The 20,241-nt window shown below is 37.2% G+C and overlaps 1 protein-coding gene across 4 annotated transcripts in view; it reads right to left on the bottom strand.

The window, feature by feature from the left end:
* The window catches only part of LOC132900482 (hemicentin-2-like), a 96,745-nt gene extending 78,261 nt beyond the window's left edge, over nucleotides 1–18,484 (bottom strand). For 2 of the 4 annotated variants that reach the window (XM_060942595.1, XM_060942594.1), the window contains exons 1-4: nucleotides 18,272–18,484; nucleotides 9,620–9,883; nucleotides 8,961–9,296; nucleotides 4,064–4,285 (exon numbers count right to left, since the gene is read on the bottom strand). In XM_060942595.1, the coding sequence (XP_060798578.1) occupies nucleotides 4,064–4,285; nucleotides 8,961–9,296; nucleotides 9,620–9,883; nucleotides 18,272–18,350 (901 nt within the window). In that variant the 5' untranslated portion in view covers nucleotides 18,351–18,484. The remainder of the gene's footprint in view (nucleotides 1–4,063; nucleotides 4,286–8,960; nucleotides 9,297–9,619; nucleotides 9,884–18,271) is intronic. The other 2 variants (XM_060942596.1, XM_060942597.1) reach the window with 2 other exon arrangements.
* Nucleotides 18,485–20,241: the final 1,757 nt, after the last annotated feature.

Genomic DNA, 20,241 nt, shown 5'->3' with positions numbered 1-20,241 from the left:
GCCGAGGTTCCGGAGCGCGCTCCGGCTTGCTCCCGGAGTGCTCCGGCCGAGGTTCCGGAGCGTATGTCAGTGAACAATCCTGGTGGAAGCAGGTAAATGTCGTTCTCTAAGCCTGCTAACCTCAATTTTTGCAAATACCTCTCCCTCTGCTCACCCTGTAAATGCCCTACGTCGCTGGATAGTGAAGGTGTTTTCTGCATCTCGCTCCTTTTTCTTTTATGTTTTTCGTTTGTCGCCTTCCTCGCATTCAAACTGATTCGAGCCGAAGTCCACTACATGTCCAAAATGGTGGTCGCGTTTACGAAGGTCACATGACTGAAAAGGGTCTATAAGCCATGTATGATGAGATTGAGTGGAATAACTGTTTTATGCTCTCCACATTCACTGGATTTTGAGAAACAGAGCATTTTTATTTTTTGCAAATTCGATAAATACAAAACGTCCGACAAAATAATTTCCGCTTAAAATGACAGGAGCAATTTGTGAAAAATGCGATAATAATAATTCTTGAAAAATAAAAAAGAGACATTCTTACCATCAAATACTTTTATTCCATATTTTGTTACTTTTTTTTGTATTTTTGGGGGTTTTGTTTTCGATTAGAGTTTTTATTTCGTCCTTGGTTGGTTCAGTAACACGCGCCGACATTTTCTTCTTCTTCTTCTTCTTTAGGGTTTTTTTGGCGGTTGGGAAACCAACTTAAAGGTGCATTACCGCCACCGACTGGGCTGGAGTGTGGAACAGGAGATATTTGGGGGGGGAGAGAACACGACTATATTCATTTAGCGACGTCTGTTTCTTTTAAATACTTGATAAAGTGATATCTCTGAGTTGATGTGCTCCGCCATTTTGCTTTTCTCTAGTCATGGTATATGAGCTGATATCCTAATAGTAGAGTAATCAATCAGAACATGCAATTGCTCATATCCAGTGAATGTGGATAGAATAAACACAAAACAGCCCATGAGCCCATGTGTGATCTGGTTTCTCAGTAGCATGCCAAGCTGTGTTTTTGGTCTTTTTTGTTTTATTAATGTCAGTATAAAATCAGAGAATAGCTGTTTATAGCTATTATATCATAAGTGATAGCAGGAACTAACTTTTAACAGCAATATAAGATGTAATTATAAACATGTCATTTTTGTAGTGGGCGGCACGGTGGTGTAATGGTTAGCACTGTCGCCTCACAGCAAGAAGGTTCTGGTTTTGAGCCCAGCGGCTGACGGGGACCTTTCTGTGTGGAGTTTGCATGTTCTCCCCATGCCTGTGTGGGTTTCCTCCGGGTGCTCCGGTTTCCTCCATGTGGTGAGGTTAACTTGGGGTGGTCTCGGGCTGAAGTGCCCTTGAGCAAGGCACCTAACCCCCAACTGCTCCCCGGGTGCTGTAATATAGCTGCCTACTGCTCTGGGTATGTGTATGTGTGCTCATTGCTTACTTGCGTGTGTGCATGTGTGTGTTCACTGCTTCAGATGGGTTAAATGCAGAGGAGGAATTTCACTGTGCTTGAGTGTGCTTGTGACAAACAAAGCCTTCTTCTTCTTCAATTAATAATAAACTGTAACTGTTGGATAATCGCTGTGGTATAAGGGCTGTGAAACACTTGTACTGTTATTAGAAAATAATCACCTTTGAGGTGGTAACAGCATTTGTGCCACAACATTTGAGTATTTTCCTCTACCAGAACACCCCATATGTTTTATTCTTTACACACTGTACAGTACTGTGCAAAAGTCTTAGCACCCCTATTATTTTTCCATACAAACTTTGTTATTGATTTCTATTTCATGACTTCTACATTATCGACTCAAAACATTACAAAAATGTTTTAGAGTTCCAAACATTTGTTTTCCAGCACAAAATTAAATGTTACAGAATTTTTTTTTGTATCTGAGCAGCATATTACAGAGGTGCTTGAAAGTTTGTGAACCCTTTAGAATTTTCTATATTTCTGCATAAATATGACCTAAAACATCATCAGATTTTCACACAAGTCCTAAAAGTAGATAAAGAGAACCCAGTTAAACAAATAAGACAAAAATATTATACTTGGTCATTTATTTATTGAGGAAAATGATCCAATATTACATATCTGTGAGTGGCAAAAGTATGTGAACCTCTAGGATTAGCAGTTAATTCGAAGGTGAAATTAGAGTCAGGTGTTTTCAATCAATGGGATGACAATCAGGTGTGAGTGGGCACCCTGTTTTATTTAAAGAACAGGGATCTATCAAAGTCTGATCTTCACAACACATTTGTGGAAGTGTATCATGGCATGAACAAAGGAGATTTCTGAGGACCTCAGAAAAAGCGTTGTTGATGCTCATCAGGCTGGAAAAAGTTACAAAACCATCTCTAAAGAGTTTGGACTCCACCAATCCACAGACAGACAGATTGTGTACAAATGGAGGAAATTGAAGACCATTGTTACCCTCCCCAGGAGTGGTCGACCAACAAAGATCACTCCAAGAGCAAGGCGTGTAATAGTCGGCGAGGTCACAAAGGACCCCAGGGTAACTTCTAAGCAACTGAAGGCCTCTCTCACATTGGCTAATGTTCATGTTCATGAGTCCGCCATCAGGAGAACACTGAACAACAGTGGTGTGCATGGCAGAGTTGCAAGGAGAAAGCCACTGCTCTCCAAAAAGAACATTGCTGCTCGTCTGCAGTTTGCTAAAGATCACATGGACAAGCCAGAAGGCTATTGGAAAAATGTTTTGTGGACGGATGAGACCAAAATAGAACATTTTGGTTTAAATGAGAAGCATTATGTTTGGAGAAAGGAAAACACTACATTCCAGCATAAGAACCTTATCCCATCTGTAAAACATGGTGGTGGTAGTATCATGGTTTGGGCCTGTTTTGCTGCATCTGGACCAGGACGACTTGCTATCATTGATGGAGCAATGAATTCTGAATTGTACCAGCAAATTCTAAAAGAAAATGTCAGGACACAATGTTTTGGAATGGCCAAGTCAAAGTCCTGAACTTAATCCAATCGAAATGTTGTGGAAGGACCTGAAGCAAGCAGTTCATGTGAGGAAACCCACCAACATCCCAGAGGTGAAGCTGTTCTGTACAGAGGAATGGGCTAAAATTCCTCCAAGCCGGTGTGCAGGACTGATCAACAGTTACCGGAAACGTTTAGTTGCAGTTATTGCTGCACAAGAGGGTCACACCAGATACTGAAAGCAAAGGTTCACATACTTTTGCCACTCACAGATATGTAATATTGGATCATTTTCCTCAATAAATAAATGACCAAGTATCATATTTTTGTCTCATTTGTTTAACTGGGTTCTCTTTATCTACTTTTAGGACTTGTGTGAAAATCTGATGATGTTTTAGGTCATATTTATGCAGAAATATAGAAAATTCTAAAGGGTTCACAAACTTTCAAACACCTCTGTAAGTTTTGAAAGCAATTATCTTGTCAACTTTGTAATTTTGTACAATATGTTTGTATGGTTTAAAATACCTACAAAGTGTTCATACTAAAAGGATGTACTATTCAAATTAATTGTACTTTTTCAAGTACACACACTAGTGCATCTTAAAAAATATTAGGATATCGTGAAAAAGTTCAATATTTTGTGAAAAGGGTTCACAAACTGTCAAGCACAACTGTACATAAGAGACCGCTTTTCAGATTAAAAAAGAAAACATAATTAAGGCTACTGTGTTTTGGTGCAAAATTAAGACGCGAGTGTGACAGTCGCGTCCAGAAGAATTGCACTCATTGTACCTGAGACTACTGGGTTTTTTTGGTTGTTTTTTGTGTGTGTGTGTTTTTTTTTTTTAAAGTAAACGGTCGTCTCACACCAAATATTGACTTTGTTTAATTCATGATGGCTTACTGCTGTTTAATGTTGAAACATTTCATTTCATTATTTTTTTAAGCCATTTTTGGTCTACAGCATTTCTTTACATGTGCCAAAGACTTTTGCACAGTACTGTATGTATGACTGCTTCTTCACACACACACACACACACACACACACACACACACACACACACACACACACACACACACACACACACCTTTAACACACATACAGAGACTTACACATCACTTCCACCTTCATGGACTTTGTAGCATTCCTGTTGGTGATGATTTCGTACATTCCTGATGAGGTCCTATTAAGTGGCATGGCAGGGTTAATGGCAGACCCCTCCCTTTCCCAGTGAGAATGAGGAAATGGTCTTCCTGTGACATTACAGTAGCCTGCCAGACTCTGTCCCTCCTTCAGCCACACAATTTCAGGGCAGTTTGAAAACTCGGGTCCATCTAGTGGATGAACAGGAACACAAGCACATTAACTGTGAACTTAAAACATGCTATAATTGTTTCATGGTAATATGGTACAAATTGATTCTTTAAATGTAGCTTGATTCTCATTCATTGGCTCAAACACACAATTTGATTCATTGGAAAAACTCAGAGGGGAACCGTCAGGGCCTTCTAGGCGTTCAGAGAAGGTCCAAACATATCAACATTTCAAATGTTATATTTAATTTCTTTCATTCTTTCATAATTTCATTCTAATTATTCTCTTCTAATTCGGCCTCATTTTCTATCAAATTTGCTTCAGAAATGAAAGGGTTACTGTCCTGAAAACATTAAAATCGAGTTATCCAATGAGATTTTTTGTTTGGTGTCTCCAGGCTGAGAAGAGTTCAGAGCTGCTCACTCATTGGTTAGGACTTCATTGCCGGGACAGAAGGCCATGGCAGTGTATGTTTATGTAGGAAGTGACAGATGAATTAACCAATCAGATTTTGAGTTATAGTGGGAGGGAACAAAAATTTAATCGCCCTCGACCTTCTGGAAGGCCAACGTGAGCTTAACCGCGACTCTGCACCATCAGCGCAGCACTGAAGTCACCTTCCAGCTGGTGTAGCGTTCATCAGTAGTGTTAGTGAATGCTGATTAATAAAGCGGTCAAGCCAGTGCTATTAGCTAGTAGCACAGGCTAATGACTGAGAAACTAAGATTTCTGTCTCCAGACTCTTCTTCCACGCTACACGCTCACTACAGTATTTTTCATTCAGACTTACAGTAAGTATTCATTTCCCTGTGTAATTTACTTCGTTACTTTTAAAATAAACATCAACAGCTACACACAACAGAGCGCAGTACCGGTTCACCCAATATGCACACTACGCACGTTGCGTAGGGCCCCGCAAACTCAGAGGCCCCATGGGGGGGGGGGGGGGCGTGACGACGTGACTGTCCGTTGCGCTGCTCGCACACGTCAGATTCCCAGTGCATGTGCATCAACCTAGCAAGACGAAGCGGAGTTATCCCTCAGGGAGTGAAAAAAGGAAAAAGAAACTGCATGAAAATGAACAGCGGGAACAGCAGTCAGGTAACTCTCCTCTCCGGGTGGGAGGGATGGGGCTAGTCGGTGTTTGACCTACATAACAGGGCGGTGAGCCCTGGGTGAACCCTGGACGGTCTCCGTGTGCGTCTTGCTGGCTTCTATAATTTAAGTGTTATATCAATCGTTCTGAGTGTAGTTACAACTGCACTTATACAAAATGGAAAGTAATGGATAAATATTTACTGAGATTGAATTTTGTTTGCTTGGATAGCCCACAGGCAAATATAGATGCAGATATATTAGTGAATAAATAAAACTCGTGAAATATTATGACAATGGTGCTAAATAATAATCTAAATCACCTACATTTTAAGTACAGTATCTGAAGATAAAACAAGTGCAGCCAATTTGATGGAGCTGAATTAATAGTAGCCTTATCTATATTTTACAGGTGCTATGCTTAAGTTTCTAACAAGCAGCACAGAGTCCAGACAGTCAGCCAGTGGAGGGACAGAACCAGATAGGACAGGCACAGATGAGCCACCTTCAACCAGCACAGATGAGTCATATGCAGCTGCCTCAGCCAGTACAAGCAGCAGCACAGGTCCAGTACAGCCAGCGTTGTCAAGTACAGACACAGGGGAAAAACAGGCAGCCTCGGCCACTATTCACACAACCACGTGTGCACAGCAAGCATCAGAAGCTAGCTCAGACCCTAAAGCAACAGTCTCTGCTCCACCAAATGATCCAGCAGACTGGCCCCCGGTCTTAACGGACTGTATGCGGACTGAGTTAGCGCGCAGAGGTCCAGTCAAGCCAGGAGTAGATTTTTCTTACCCCAAAGACAAGTCCAGAAGAGGACCTACCATCAGCTAATATGACTGCCTTTGAGCTGCTTTCTTTCCTTTGTGAGAAAAATCTGGAGGAACTCTATCTAACCTTTGGATAGCCCTGAGAATTGCTGTCACTCTGCCTGTGACAGTTGCCTCAGCTGAGAAGAGCTTCAGCAAGTTAAAAATGATCAAAAACTCTCTGAGATCTTCCATGTCCCAGGAACGTCTGAGTGGTTTGGCCATCATGAGCATCAACCATGATGTGGGGAAGCAAATATCATATGACGACATTATTGATGATTTTGCATCCAGAAAGTGCAGAAAGGGACATTTTTAATGGTGAGTAATTCGTTACACATTTAGTTCGATTTGATTTGGTCTGTATTTATTTGGAGTGAGACCAACAGGTGGCGACACAAGTGCAATATGTTTAAAGGGGGGGATGAGTGGAAGCACTGGGTGTCAGGTGCGACTGTTGAACATTTTGGGGTTCAGTTAAGAGGGCCCCTTAGCAGAATTTTGCCTAGGGCCCCATGGAGGTCTGAACCGGCTCTGACAGAGCGACCTGGCAGCCTGCCGCTAATCCCTTGCAAAATCCTTTGCCTTTGTTTTTTTTGTGCGTCTGGCTAAGTTTTGGCTGAGCTGAAGTCCCAGCTGTAATAGTAACAACTTGCCACTGGAAAAACTATTTGCGAAAAAACAATTATGCTCACCGTAGTCAGGTTGTACTGTATTATTGTACTTACCTTGCTAGTTATGTTTATTTGGGATAAATGTAACACAAGTTAGCTACAATTCCGAGCTTGGTTACCATCTCAGGTTGGTTAGCTAACTGGTAAATTTTGCTTGCTCTTAAGATGTGACTTCAGGATAACTCCTTCTTTTGTTATTACAAATTAAATTTATTGTATTTATGCGCGTGTATTGATCTATTTATCTGTGATAAATGGGCTAAAGTTACTGCCACATCTTCTAAATTTCATGTCATATTAAAAGACATACTGCGAGGTAAGACTAGGAAAACTTGCATGGGTGCTAACTAATGACTTAATAATTTGTCCGCGTGTGGACACAGCTGAGTTATAATTCACAATTATTCCACGAAATTGAGTCGTACATGAGCTAATAGCCGATGAGGCTATATTCACTGGATTTTGAGAAACAGAACATTTTTATTTTTTAGCAAATTCCATAAATAAAAACTTTATTCAAAATGTCCGACACAATCATTTCTGCTTAGCATGTAAACAAACCAGCGAAACGACAGGAGCAATTTGTGAAAAATGTGATAATAATGATAATTCTTGAAAAAAAAAGATACGTTTTTACTGTTAAATACTTTTATTCCATATTTTGTTGCTTCTTTGCATTTTTGGGGGGTTTGTTTTCAAGTAGAGCTTTTATTTTGTCCTCAGTTGGTTCAGCAACACGCGCCACCATTTTGTTTTTCTCTACTCATGGTATACAGTATGAGCTGATATCCTAGTAATAAAGTAGCCAATCAGAGCATGCGATTGCTCATATCCAGTGAATATGGATAGAATAATAAAAATTAGACTGAAAATAATCACTGAACAACACTTCTGTGCTTCTAAATGTGAGGACAGAGGACTTTGCATTTTGTAGTTTCTTGGTTACCAGGTGCTTTTTGTTTGTCGTATTAACTCCAGAGAACGTGAAGGAATGACACTTTGTAGTTGTAATGTGAGTGAGCGGATACAAAATATGACGTGGCATTCTTTAATATAAATATTATTGGTGAATTGCAATACGAGCACGAGAACTGCAATGTAATCACTTTGGGGTGGGAGAAGTAATGCCGCTTTGCTTCGGGCTGCATCACACCACTCCATCGTTGATTGTTTTCCTATAACAGTACACTCACAAGCGATTTATTCCTTGCATAATGAAGATATCTTTATCATGCATGCTGATGTAATGTTAAAGGTGATCTGAAATTTTAAAATTTCAGATTTTTATTGTACATGGCATTTTCCTATCTATGTCCTGCAAGAACGATATCGTGTGGAAGAGATGTGATCATTTTGATGTCCTGAGAGTCACTCTTCTCCGTTTTGGGACCGTTTTCCTCCCTCTCGAGGTAAACAGTATGGCCCTACGGAAACAGCCGAACACGAGGTAGGAGCTTTAATTAGCATAACTATGGAACTGCTTCACACCAAGATGACGATGCATCCGTGAATAGACATTCGTGAATAGATCCGTGAAACAAAAGATGAATGTATCTTTTCTCTGTTACTGCTTTTGTGTTTTCGTTTCTTTCTGTGTAAGATCAAAACATTAGGAGTATAACTTCATACCATATTGCTACCCTGGAGTCGAGCCCATGCATTCTAAGGGTAAGATAGCTAAGTGCTAGCTAGAATTATTTAGTTATCTGTCCAGAAAAATGACACGTCATCTAACCTTGCTCTATCTTGCTATATCTGTACTCATTAGGCAGGCTTTCATTTTCTTTCCCGCTGGCAGGAGAGCGGAGTCCGCCATGTTCGCCTACACGGATTTGTTTTGGTTAAAAGTAAGTCAAACGCCCCATGGTGGTCATGTGATAGTTGCTTCCTTGCATCAGTAATCTCCGGAATCGTAGAATGCAGGACGCTTTTTATCTCGGCAAACATTTACACATCAGATACACGATGTGTGTGTGTGTGTGTGTGTGTGTGTGTGTGTGTGTGTGTGTGTGTGTGTGTGTGTCAACGAAACACCAACAGGAACAGAAATAGAAAATTTTACCCAGAATTCAACTTCACTATCAAAACCTTTAAGGATTAACATGAGAACTTACAATATACTGTAATGTTGAGAGGATCTGATGATGCTACAGGAGGAGGCTGAGGTCCTAATGGTCCCAGCTTCAGTTCTGCTTCACATTTGTACTGGACTCCATCATTGTCTCTGTGCGGAGAGATCTGAAGCGTCGAAGTTATATTATCTGGAAAATTGTTGTTGTTGTTGTGAAAAGAGCTGTCAGTGTATACGAGCTGTTGTCCTTTGTACCAGGTCACAGTGAGTAGTCTAAGAGGAGCAACATCCTGAACTTTACACTGAAGTTTGTACTCTGTGCCTTCAATCATTGGCCCTGTGTGATTCACGGTGCTGATGGAAACCCAGTCTGGAGGCTCTGTTGAGATAAAAAATACGGTCAATAACAAACTGAAAACTGATTTTTATAATTGTTAGGTATACAGCATCAGGTGATTTGCAGGTATGTAGTTATAGTTTATTTTAGTTTCAGTTATGGAACTGGACCATAATAGATTCCAATACAGATCAGACATTCATTCACTTCCACTTCGTCTTTCTCAAAATCTAATTGCATATAATATGTTGCCTGGAAGGATTTTTCAATCATGACCTTTCACAAACATCCATATGTTATCTGTCTATATTCTACAATGATAGAAAAAATAGAAATGTGGTATTTAAAAGGAAAAAAAAACTCACTGTATATAGTAATATTGAGATTCCGGTCATATTGCCCACCATTTTCGAGATTGATGTAGCACATTGGCTTTATGTCCCAATGTGTAAGCTTCTGCAAAGTCCAAGTAGCAAACTTATTTTCCACTTTTGTCACTTGTCCCTGAGATATTTCCCAGCCTATGCTGTTAGATGGGGCATCTGTGCTGCAGTTCGCCGATACAGGGCTCCCAAATTTCACCACAATGCTTGGTGGATGGAGCTGCAGAGGGTGTAGAGCACATGTACCTAGGAAAAATTAAACCTTGTTAGAACCTGGGGATCAAGCACACGTCCTGGAGGATTACAGGATCCTGCAGCTATTAGTGCTGAATTCAGTCATTACAGTTTTTCTCGATTGTTAACACACAATTTCTGGTACTTGTGACAAAATTTTGACAACATGTCACTCATGCACCAATACCCTGAACCAATTCAGCTGAACTACAAGCACATTTCTTGCTTTACACTCCAATTATAATTCTGAAACACACCTTTTTCTAAACTCTACACACAATTCTCTGCATTTGGCACAATTTTCATCAAGGAAAACCACTGTTTTCACATGTAACACTCTGTCATTCAAAATTCTAACCTCAACTGACATACGATGTGCACTTCCTCGTCACCTGGGAAAACTCCTTTCACGCCTCTTCACAATTAGCAATCAGAACTATATAAGAAAGGGCAACAGGTGAGTTTTTCTGCTTTGTGAACATGGATGGAAACATTGGAGTTAGAGCCAGAGGTAGAGGAGTAAGAATGAGAGGAGGGCGAGGATGACGAGGAGGACATGGAAGAGGACGAAGACGACAAAGGACTGTAATTTCTGATGAGATCAGAGCCACTGTGGTTGACCACGTAGTCAACCATGGCCTAACAATGAGAGAGGCTGGGCTACGTGTTCAACCTAATTTGAGTAGGTTCACTGTTGCAGCCATTGTTCAGATGTTTCGAAATGACAATAGGTAAGAAATCTCAGATCCAGTAATGTCAGTACTGCAATACATCATTACATATGGACTGTTACTGTATGTAGGACTGTAAAAATTCTGAGAGGAATGTTTGAAATATTTGGTAAACATATCTACTAGTGTATTCCCAGACACAATGTGTACACTATTTTTCTATTTATATTGCAGAACTGAAAGACTACCAGTGAGAGGTGGTTGGGAGCGTCTCCTTTCTCCTGAACAGGAGACAGAAATTATCAATATGGTTCGACAAAATAATGCCATAACTCTAAAGCAGTTACAAAGGCACATCATTGCCAACAATGATGTGTTTCACAATGTTCAAACAGTGAGCCTATCAACAGTGGACAGGGTGTTGCGCAAAAACCTGATGACAATGAAACAGGTCTATAAGGTGTTATTCTCTCGCAACACAGAGAGAGTTAAGGACTTGAGACACGACTATGTGCAAGTAAGTGATGTACAATTCCACAATTTATGCATACTCTCAATAATGCAAAATATGGTCTGCTTACTTTACAGTATTTCATTACTGCATTGTATTGCCATCATAAGGATCATGTTTCATGATGTAACACATTTCTTACAGTATATTGTCATGTATGTTTCAGAGATTTCTTGAGCTAGAGGTGGCTGCACAGGAACACCGCTTCATTTTTATTGATGAGGCGGGTTTCAACCTTGCAAAACACCGCAGGAGAGGAAGAAACATCATCGGCCAGTGTGCCATTCTTGACGTCCCAGGGCAGCGTGGTGGGAACGTAACCATGTGTGCAGCCATCACTAGCAATGGCATCATCCATCACCATGCTACCCTGGGGCCCTACAATACAGCACATCTAATTACATTTTTAGACACTTTGCACAACAGACTAATTCCACCTGATCAGGTAGATGGACCAGAGCAGCCCAGGTATGTAGTCATTTGGGACAATGTAAGTTTTCACAGGGCTGCTCTGGTCCATAATTGGTTCACTGACCACCCTCGTTTTCTAGTAGTCTACTTGCCTCCATATTCACCCTTCCTCAATCCCATAGAGGAATTTTTCTCCTCTTGGAGGTGGAAGGTGCATGAACGCCATCCACAGGCACGTGCTCCTCTCCTCCAAGCTATGGAGGAGGCATGTGGGGACATTGCCATTTATGCATACAATGGATGGATCCGCCATGCCAGGCGATATTTCCCACGCTGCCTGGCCAGAGAAAATATTGCATGCAATGTTGATGAGGTCCTGTGGCCAGATCATAATAGACGACAGGACGAAGTAGACTAGCTTTTGTTTTTTTGTTGTTGTTGTTGAATCAACATACTACAGTGTTTTATTTTGTATACAGCTCTGATGAGGATTTGTGTTGTTTCAGTTGCACAGTATGTACATTTCTTGTGGGAAAAATAAAGTGTACTTGTGACTGTGTTTGTGTATTCTGTGAATAAAAAATAAGCAAACATAATTATTGTACAACACAGCTTAGAGTACATACGTACTATTTGATGTGCCACACTGAAAAAGAAGGCCTACGCCATTCTCATCAATGGAGAAATGTGTTTTACCATATGCACAATGTGTTCAACTGGTTGTTATGAATGTTTATTCATGTGACTGTCTGTGTATGTCATTTGATAACAAAATAGCATTTTGAGAAGGAAGTGTATTATTTTGAGTGAAAAGTGTCATTTTGCAGGATAAGTGAGGGGTTTTGCCAATTGTGTGAGAGTTTTTGGATTTGTGTGAAGAGTTCTGAGAATGTGAGACATGTTTTCAGAAAATGTGTGCTAGCAATCGAGAAAAACTGTAATGAAATAGCACCCTCGCTTGGTAACATACAGTATGAGCAGCTACGCTTCCTGCTGATGTCTCACATGAACGCCGATAAAGAGCTGCTTGTCTGAGAAACAGTTTAAACCCGAATAACCTCACTCACACTCTTGCTGCAGTGGATAATCAGACTTGGAGACTCATGCCAGGCCTTTTATTCACAATCTGGTCATACTGAACAGCCTTTCAGCATTAGGAGACGAAAGAAAGAAAGAAAGAAAGAAAGAAAGAAAGAAAGAAAGAAAGAAAGAAAGAAAGAAAGAAAGAACATATAATGTGAAAGAAAGAAAGAAAGAAAGAAAGAAAGAAAGAACATATGATGTGAAAGAAAGATGTGAAAGAAAGAAAGAAAGAAAGAAAGAAAGAACATATAATGTGAAAGAAAGAAAGAAAGAAAGAAAGAAAGAAAGAAAGAAAGAAAGAAAGAAAGAACATATGATGTGAAAGAAAGATGTGAAAGAAAGAAAGAAAGAAAGAAAGAAAGAAAGAAAGAAAGAAAGAACATATGATGTGAAAGAAAGATGTGAAAGAAAGCAAGAAAGAAAGAAAGAAAGAAAGAACATATGATGTGAAAGAAAGATGTGAAAGAAAGAAAGAAAGAAAGAAAGAAAGAAAGAAAGAAAGAAAGAAAGAAAGAACATATTATGTGAAAGAAAGATGTGAAAGAAAGAAAGAAAGAAAGAAAGAAAGAAAGAACATATAATGTGAAAGAAAGAAAGAAAGAAAGAAAGAAAGAAAGAAAGAACATATGATGTGAAAGAAAGATGTGAAAGAAAGCAAGAAAGAAAGAAAGAAAGAAAGAAAGAACATATGATGTGAAAGAAAGAAAGAAAGAAAATATGATGTGAAAGAAAGAAAGAAAGAAAGAAAGAAAGAAAGAAAGAAAGAAAGAAAGAAAGAACATATGATGTGAAAGAAAGATGTGAAAGAAAGCAAGAAAGAAAGAAAGAAAGAAAGAAAGAAAGAAAGAAAGAAAGAAAGAAAGAAAGAAAGAACATATGATGTGAAAGAAAGAAAGAAAGAAAGAAAGAACATATGATGTGAAAGAAAGATGTGAAAGAAAGCAAGAAAGAAAGAAAGAAAGAACATATGATGTGAAAGAAAGAAAGAAAGAAAGAAAGAAAGAAAGAAAGAAAGAACATATAATGTGAAAGAAAGAAAGAAAGAAAGAAAGAACATATGATGTGAAAGAAAGAAAGAAAGAAAGAAAGAAAGAAAGAAAGAAAGAAAAAGAAAGAAAGAAAGAAAGAAAGAACATATAATGTGAAAGAAAGAAAGAAAGAAAGAAAGAAAGAACATATAATGTGAAAGAAAGAAAGAAAGAAAGAAAGAAAGAAAGAAAGAAAGAAAGAAAGAAAGAAAGAAAGAACATATAATGTGAAAGAAAGAAAGAAAGAAAGAAAGAAAGAAAGAAAGAAAGAAAGAAAGAACATATTATGTGAAAGAAAGATGTGAAAGAAAGAAAGAAAGAAAGAAAGAAAGAAAGAAAGAAAGAACATATAATGTGAAAGAAAGAAAGAAAGAAAGAAAGAAAGAAAGAAAGAAAGAACATATGATGTGAAAGAAAGATGTGAAAGAAAGAAAGAAAGAAAGAAAGAAAGAAAGAAAGAAAGAAAGAAAGAAAGAAAGAAAGAACATATGATGTGAAAGAAAGATGTGAAAGAAAGCAAGAAAGAAAGAAAGAAAGAACATATGATGTGAAAGAAAGATGTGAAAGAAAGAAAGAAAGAAAGAAAGAAAGAAAGAAAGAAAGAAAGAAAGAAAGAAAGAACATATTATGTGAAAGAAAGATGTGAAAGAAAGAAAGAAAGAAAGAAAGAAAGAAAGAAAGAAAGAACATATAATGTGAAAGAAAGAAAGAAAGAAAGAAAGAAAGAAAGAACATATGATGTGAAAGAAAGATGTGAAAGAAAGCAAGAAAGAAAGAAAGAAAGAAAGAAAGAACATATGATGTGAAAGAAAGAAAGAAAGAAAATATGATGTGAAAGAAAGAAAGAAAGAAAGAAAGAAAGAAAGAACATATGATGTGAAAGAAAGATGTGAAAGAAAGCAAGAAAGAAAGAAAGAAAGAAAGAAAGAAAGAACATATGATGTGAAAGAAAGAAAGAAAGAAAGAAAGAAAGAAAGAAAGAAAGAAAGAAAGAACATATGATGTGAAAGAAAGATGTGAAAGAAAGCAAGAAAGAAAGAAAGAAAGAACATATGATGTGAAAGAAAGAAAGAAAGAAAGAAAGAAAGAACATATAATGTGAAAGAAAGAAAGAAAGAAAGAAAGAAAGAAAGAAAGAAAGAAAGAAAGAAAGAACATATGATGTGAAAGAAAGAAAGAAAGAAAGAAAGAAAGAAAGAAAGAAAGAAAGAAAGAAAGAAAAAGAAAGAAAGAAAGAAAGAACATATAATGTGAAAGAAAGAAAGAAAGAAAGAAAGAAAGAAAGAAAGAACATATAATGTGAAAGAAAGAAAGAAAGAAAGAAAGAAGAAAGAAAGAAAGAAAGAAAGAAAGAAAGAACATATTATGTGAAAGAAAGATGTGAAAGAAAGAAAGAAAGAAAGAAAGAACATATAATGTGAAAGAAAGAAAGAAAGAAAGAAAGAAAGAAAGAAAGAAAGAAAGAAAGAACATATGATGTGAAAGAAAGATGTGAAAGAAAGCAAGAAAGAAAGAAAGAAAGAACATATGATGTGAAAGAAAGAAAGAAAGAAAGAAAGAAAGAAAGAAAGAAAGAAAGAAAGAAAGAACATATAATGTGAAAGAAAGAAAGAAAGAAAGAAAGAAAGAAAGAACATATGATGTGAAAGAAAGAAAGAAAGAAAGAAAGAAAGAAAGAAAGAAAGAAAGAACATATAATGTGAAAGAAAGAAAGAAAGAAAGAAAGAAAGAAAGAAAGAACATATAATGTGAAAGAAAGAAAGAAAGAAAGAAAGAAAGAAAGAAAGAAAGAAAGAACATATTATGTGAAAGAAAGATGTGAAAGAAAGAAAGAAAGAAAGAAAGAAAGAAAGAAAGAACATATAATGTGAAAGAAAGAAAGAAAGAAAGAAAGAACATATGATGTGAAAGAAAGATGTGAAAGAAAGCAAGAAAGAAAGAAAGAAAGAAAGAAAGAAAGAAAGAAAGAAAGAAAGAACATATGATGTGAAAGAAAGAAAGAAAGAACATATGATGTGAAAGAAAGAAAGAAAGAAAGAAAGAAAGAAAGAAAGAAAGAAAGAAAGAAAGAAAGAAAGAACATATGATGTGAAAGAAAGAAAGAAAGAAAATATGATGTGAAAGAAAGAAAGAAAGAAAGAAAGAAAGAAAGAACATATTATGTGAAAGAAAGATGTGAAAGAAAGAAAGAAAGAAAGAAAGAAAGAAAGAACATATAATGTGAAAGAAAGAAAGAAAGAAAGAAAGAAAGAAAGAAAGAAAGAAAGAAAGAACATATAATGTGAAAGAAAGCAAGAAAGAAAGAAAGAAAGAAAGAAAGAAAGAAAGAACATATTATGTGAAAGAAAGATGTGAAAGAAAGAAAGAAAGAAAGAAAGAAAGAAAGAAAGAACATATGATGTGAAAGAAAGAAAGAAAGAAAGAAAGAAAGAAAGAAAGAAAGAAAGAAAGAACATATGATGTGAAAGAAAGAAAGAAAGAAAATATGATGTGAAAGAAAGAAAGAAAGAAAGAAAGAAAGAAAGAACATATTATGTGAAAGAAAGATGTGAAAGAAAGAAAGAAAGAAAGAAAGAAAGAAAGAACATATAATGTGAAAGAAAGAAAGAAAGAAAGAAAGAAAGAAAGAAAGAAAGAAAGAACATATAATGTGAAAGAAAGCAAGAAAGAAAGAAAGAAAGAAAGAAAGAAAGAAAGAAAGAAAGAACATATTATGTGAAAGAAAGATGTGAAAGAAAGAAAGAAAGAAAGAAAGAAAGAAAGAAAGAAAGAAAGAAAGAAAGAAAGAACATATGATGTGAAAGAAAGATGTGAAAGAAAGAAAGAAAGAAAGAAAGAAAGAAAGAACATATGATGTGAAAGAAAGAAAGAAAGAACATATGATGTGAAAGAAAGAAAGAAAGAAAGAAAGAAAGAACATATGATGTGAAAGAAAGAAAGAAAGAAAATATGATGTGAAAGAAAGAAAGAAAGAAAGAAAGAAAGAAAGAAAGAAAGAACATATTATGTGAAAGAAAGATGTGAAAGAAAGCAAGAAAGAAAGAAAGAAAGAAAGAACATATGATGTGAAAGAAAGATGTGAAAGAAAGAAAGAAAGAAAGAAAGAAAGAAAGAAAGAAAGAAAGAAAGAAAGAAAGAAAGAACATATTATGTGAAAGAAAGATGTGAAAGAAAGAAAGAAAGAAAGAAAGAAAGAAAGAAAGAAAGAACATATAATGTGAAAGAAAGAAAGAAAGAAAGAAAGAAAGAAAGAAAGAAAGAAAGAAAGAAAGAAAGAAAGAACATATGATGTGAAAGAAAGATGTGAAAGAAAGCAAGAAAGAAAGAAAGAAAGAAAGAAAGAACATATGATGTGAAAGAAAGAAAGAAAGAAAGAAAGAAAGAAAGAAAGAACATATGATGTGAAAGAAAGAAAGAAAGAAAGAAAGAAAGAAAGAAAGAAAGAAAGAAAGAAAGAAAGAACATATAATGTGAAAGAAAGAAAGAAAGAAAGAAAGAAAGAAAGAAAGAAAGAAAGAAAGAACATATGATGTGAAAGAAAGAAAGAAAGAAAGAAAGAAAGAAAGAAAGAAAGAAAGAAAGAACATATAATGTGAAAGAAAGAAAGAAAGAAAGAAAGAAAGAAAGAAAGAACATATTATGTGAAAGAAAGATGTGAAAGAAAGAAAGAAAGAAAGAAAGAAAGAAAGAAAGAAAGAAAGAAAGAAAGAAAGAACATATAATGTGAAAGAAAGAAAGAAAGAAAGAAAGAAAGAAAGAAAGAAAGAAAGAAAGAAAGAAAGAACATATGATGTGAAAGAAAGATGTGAAAGAAAGCAAGAAAGAAAGAAAGAAAGAAAGAAAGAAAGAAAGAACATATGATGTGAAAGCAAGAAAGAAAGAAAGAAAGAAAGAAAGAAAGAAAGAAAGAAAGAAAGAACATATGATGTGAAAGAAAGAAAGAAAGAAAGAAAGAAAGAAAGAAAGAAAGAAGTCTCCAAAGTGAAAGAGTTTGAAGTAAAACGTGTGCATTTTTCAGACATGTGAAGTTGGTCCACTGAGATTTGGAGGCGCGATGGGAAAGGGGCCCAGAAATTCATGAACCGTCCCTGCTGTATAGTAACCCACGGTCTAGCACAGCAACTTTCTTCACAACAGCTTAACTGTCGTCTGCATACACAGCTACATTTCATATTTCCCAGGTTAATCTACAGTGTTGAATTAACACCAAGAGAGCTTGTTAACTGAACACACTAACCCGAAATAACACCGTTATACACATTACTCCTAATGATGCAGCATCCGGGCCATTAAAGAACAAGCCTTCATTCAGTTTATTAAATAACAGGAATTAATGAAACCCTGTGCTTAAAAAAAAGATCCAGCAAAGGGGGTTTTGCTCATGATATGACTCTCACCTTTGACATTAAAAATCAACTTTGACAAATAATGTATGAAAACAATTGACATGAATAATTGACAACTGAAATGAATAATATTAAAGTCTATAAATATGGATATAACTGTTTAAGGTTAAAGAAGGATTTGTAGAAATTCCTAGAATTAGGCTGTAATCTTAGATGAATTCATTATTATAATAGAATATAGTTCACCTACTGCTATGGTTTTTTTAGTTATAACACCAAGCCCTTCAACAAGTTCAGTTCTCCTCTGAGATCTGGTTCAAGCCTTGGATTCAAGCCCCTCTCACACTTACCAGGCATTTGTTGGAAAAAACACAATAATAAAGCGAGTAAAATCCGAAATAAGTCTCTTTGTCTCTTGTGATCCGGCATGTTTGGAGCTATTTTAAAGACCTCAGTCCTGCGCGTTGCCTGTAAACGAGCGTCTCGTCCTGCGCGTCTCCGGTGCGCTTTCCAGCTGTGTGCGCACGGACTGGAGAGAGAAATAGCCTCCTTACCCTTGTAATGATAAGGGTTGCCAGATTGGACACAAATCGCCGTTTGTGTCACGTTCTTCCCGGAACGCTTAAAAATACCGCACCGCTCTTTGATTTGCCAATCCGCTTGTGAAGTCTGACGTCAACAGCTATTTCTGGGAGGAATCCCCTTCAGAATTCCCGACATGCCCGGTGTCCAAAATCACTCACTCATTCACGACTCCCTACTCCCTATGTAGGGATTTACTATATAGAGGACTATATAGAGAGCTCATTGGTAAAATGGGAAAAAAAAATGCTTTTGTACACTGCTCCATCACACTGGTATTTACGTCATTACTATCGCACAATTAATACGTGCCAGATCAGTCGGCTGGTGGGTTTTCAAAATAATAAATACATGCAGGGGTGTAGCCATCATTTTAGAAGTGAGGGGGGACAAATTTTTCAGAGGTCTATTGAGTGATTTATCAAATCAAATCAAGTTTATTTGTATAGCGCTTTTAACAATAAACATTGTCCCAAAGCAGCTTTACAGAATTTGAACGACTTAAAACATGAGCTAATTTTATCCCTAATCTATCCCCAATGAGCAAGCCTGTGGCAATGGTGGCAAGGAAAAACTCCCTCAGACGACATGAGGAAGAAACCTCGAGAGGAACCAGACTCAAAAGGGAACCCATCCTCATCTGGGCAACAACAGACAGCCTGACTATAATATTACAGTTTTTCTCAAATGCTAAAACACAAAAGCCAATCCTCTAAACCAAATGACCAGTTGTCTAAACACATTTACTAAATCTAGCCATCATTTGCCAATATCATAAACACATTTCACATGAAGACACAATTCACAAAACACAATCCTCCGTTCTCATAAATCTAAACACATTTTTCCTTGCTAAAACACAAGTTGCAAAAGAACTCTGCTCATATTCTCAAATGAAAGCTCATTTGATGCAAAATGCTTGCCACAGTCAGCAATATTTGAACACAATGAACACACCTGGTGTCATTAATTACACACAACGACTCAAAATTGAAGACACTTGTTGCTAATGCTGTGACCACATGTATAAAAGCAAGTTCAGAGTGCACAGTTTGCTGAAGATTCCAAACAAACACAATGGATGAAGGCAGAGTCAGGGGAAGAGGAATTCGAGTCAGAGGAGGGAGAGGAGCTGACCATGGAGGGAGAAGAGCTGGCCATGGAAGAAGAGGAGCAGGCCAATGAGGAAGTGGAGTTCAAATCAGAGGAGGAAGAGGTGCAGGCCAACGAGGAAGAGGAGGCCAACAAGGGAGAGGACAAGGTCCAGGAGGGAGAGGACAAGGTCCAGGAGGAAGAGGACAAGGTCCAGGAGGAAGAGCAAGACAACCTCGCACCATCATTACGGACGAGAGGCGAGCAACAGTCATTGACCATGTCATTGTCCATGGCATGACAATGGCTGAAGCAGGACTAAGAGTCCGTCCAAACCTGAGTAGGTTCACCGTGGCCATCATTATCAGGGCATTCAGACAACACAACAGGTATTGTACTCTATTGCTTTCTTTGTCACAATACAGTTTTACAAGCCTGTGAAAGTAGTCTATTGGTTTCAAATCAATTGTTATTGTAAAACATGTCAATTGACAACACATGTTTCTTTCTTTAGAGTTGAAAGAATGCCACATAGAGGTGGGAGGGTTGCCATATTTACAGCGGCACAAGAAACCCTCATTGTGGATATGGTTCGTGAGAACAACCTCATCAGACTCCGGGAGATCAGAGACAAAGTCATTGCCGA

This window comes from Neoarius graeffei, chromosome 16, assembly GCF_027579695.1.
Source record: "Neoarius graeffei isolate fNeoGra1 chromosome 16, fNeoGra1.pri, whole genome shotgun sequence".
Classification (NCBI taxonomy): domain Eukaryota; kingdom Metazoa; phylum Chordata; class Actinopteri; order Siluriformes; family Ariidae; genus Neoarius; species Neoarius graeffei.
The sequence above is the reverse complement of the archived record's forward strand: the minus strand, read 5'-3'. Positions and strand labels throughout refer to the sequence as shown.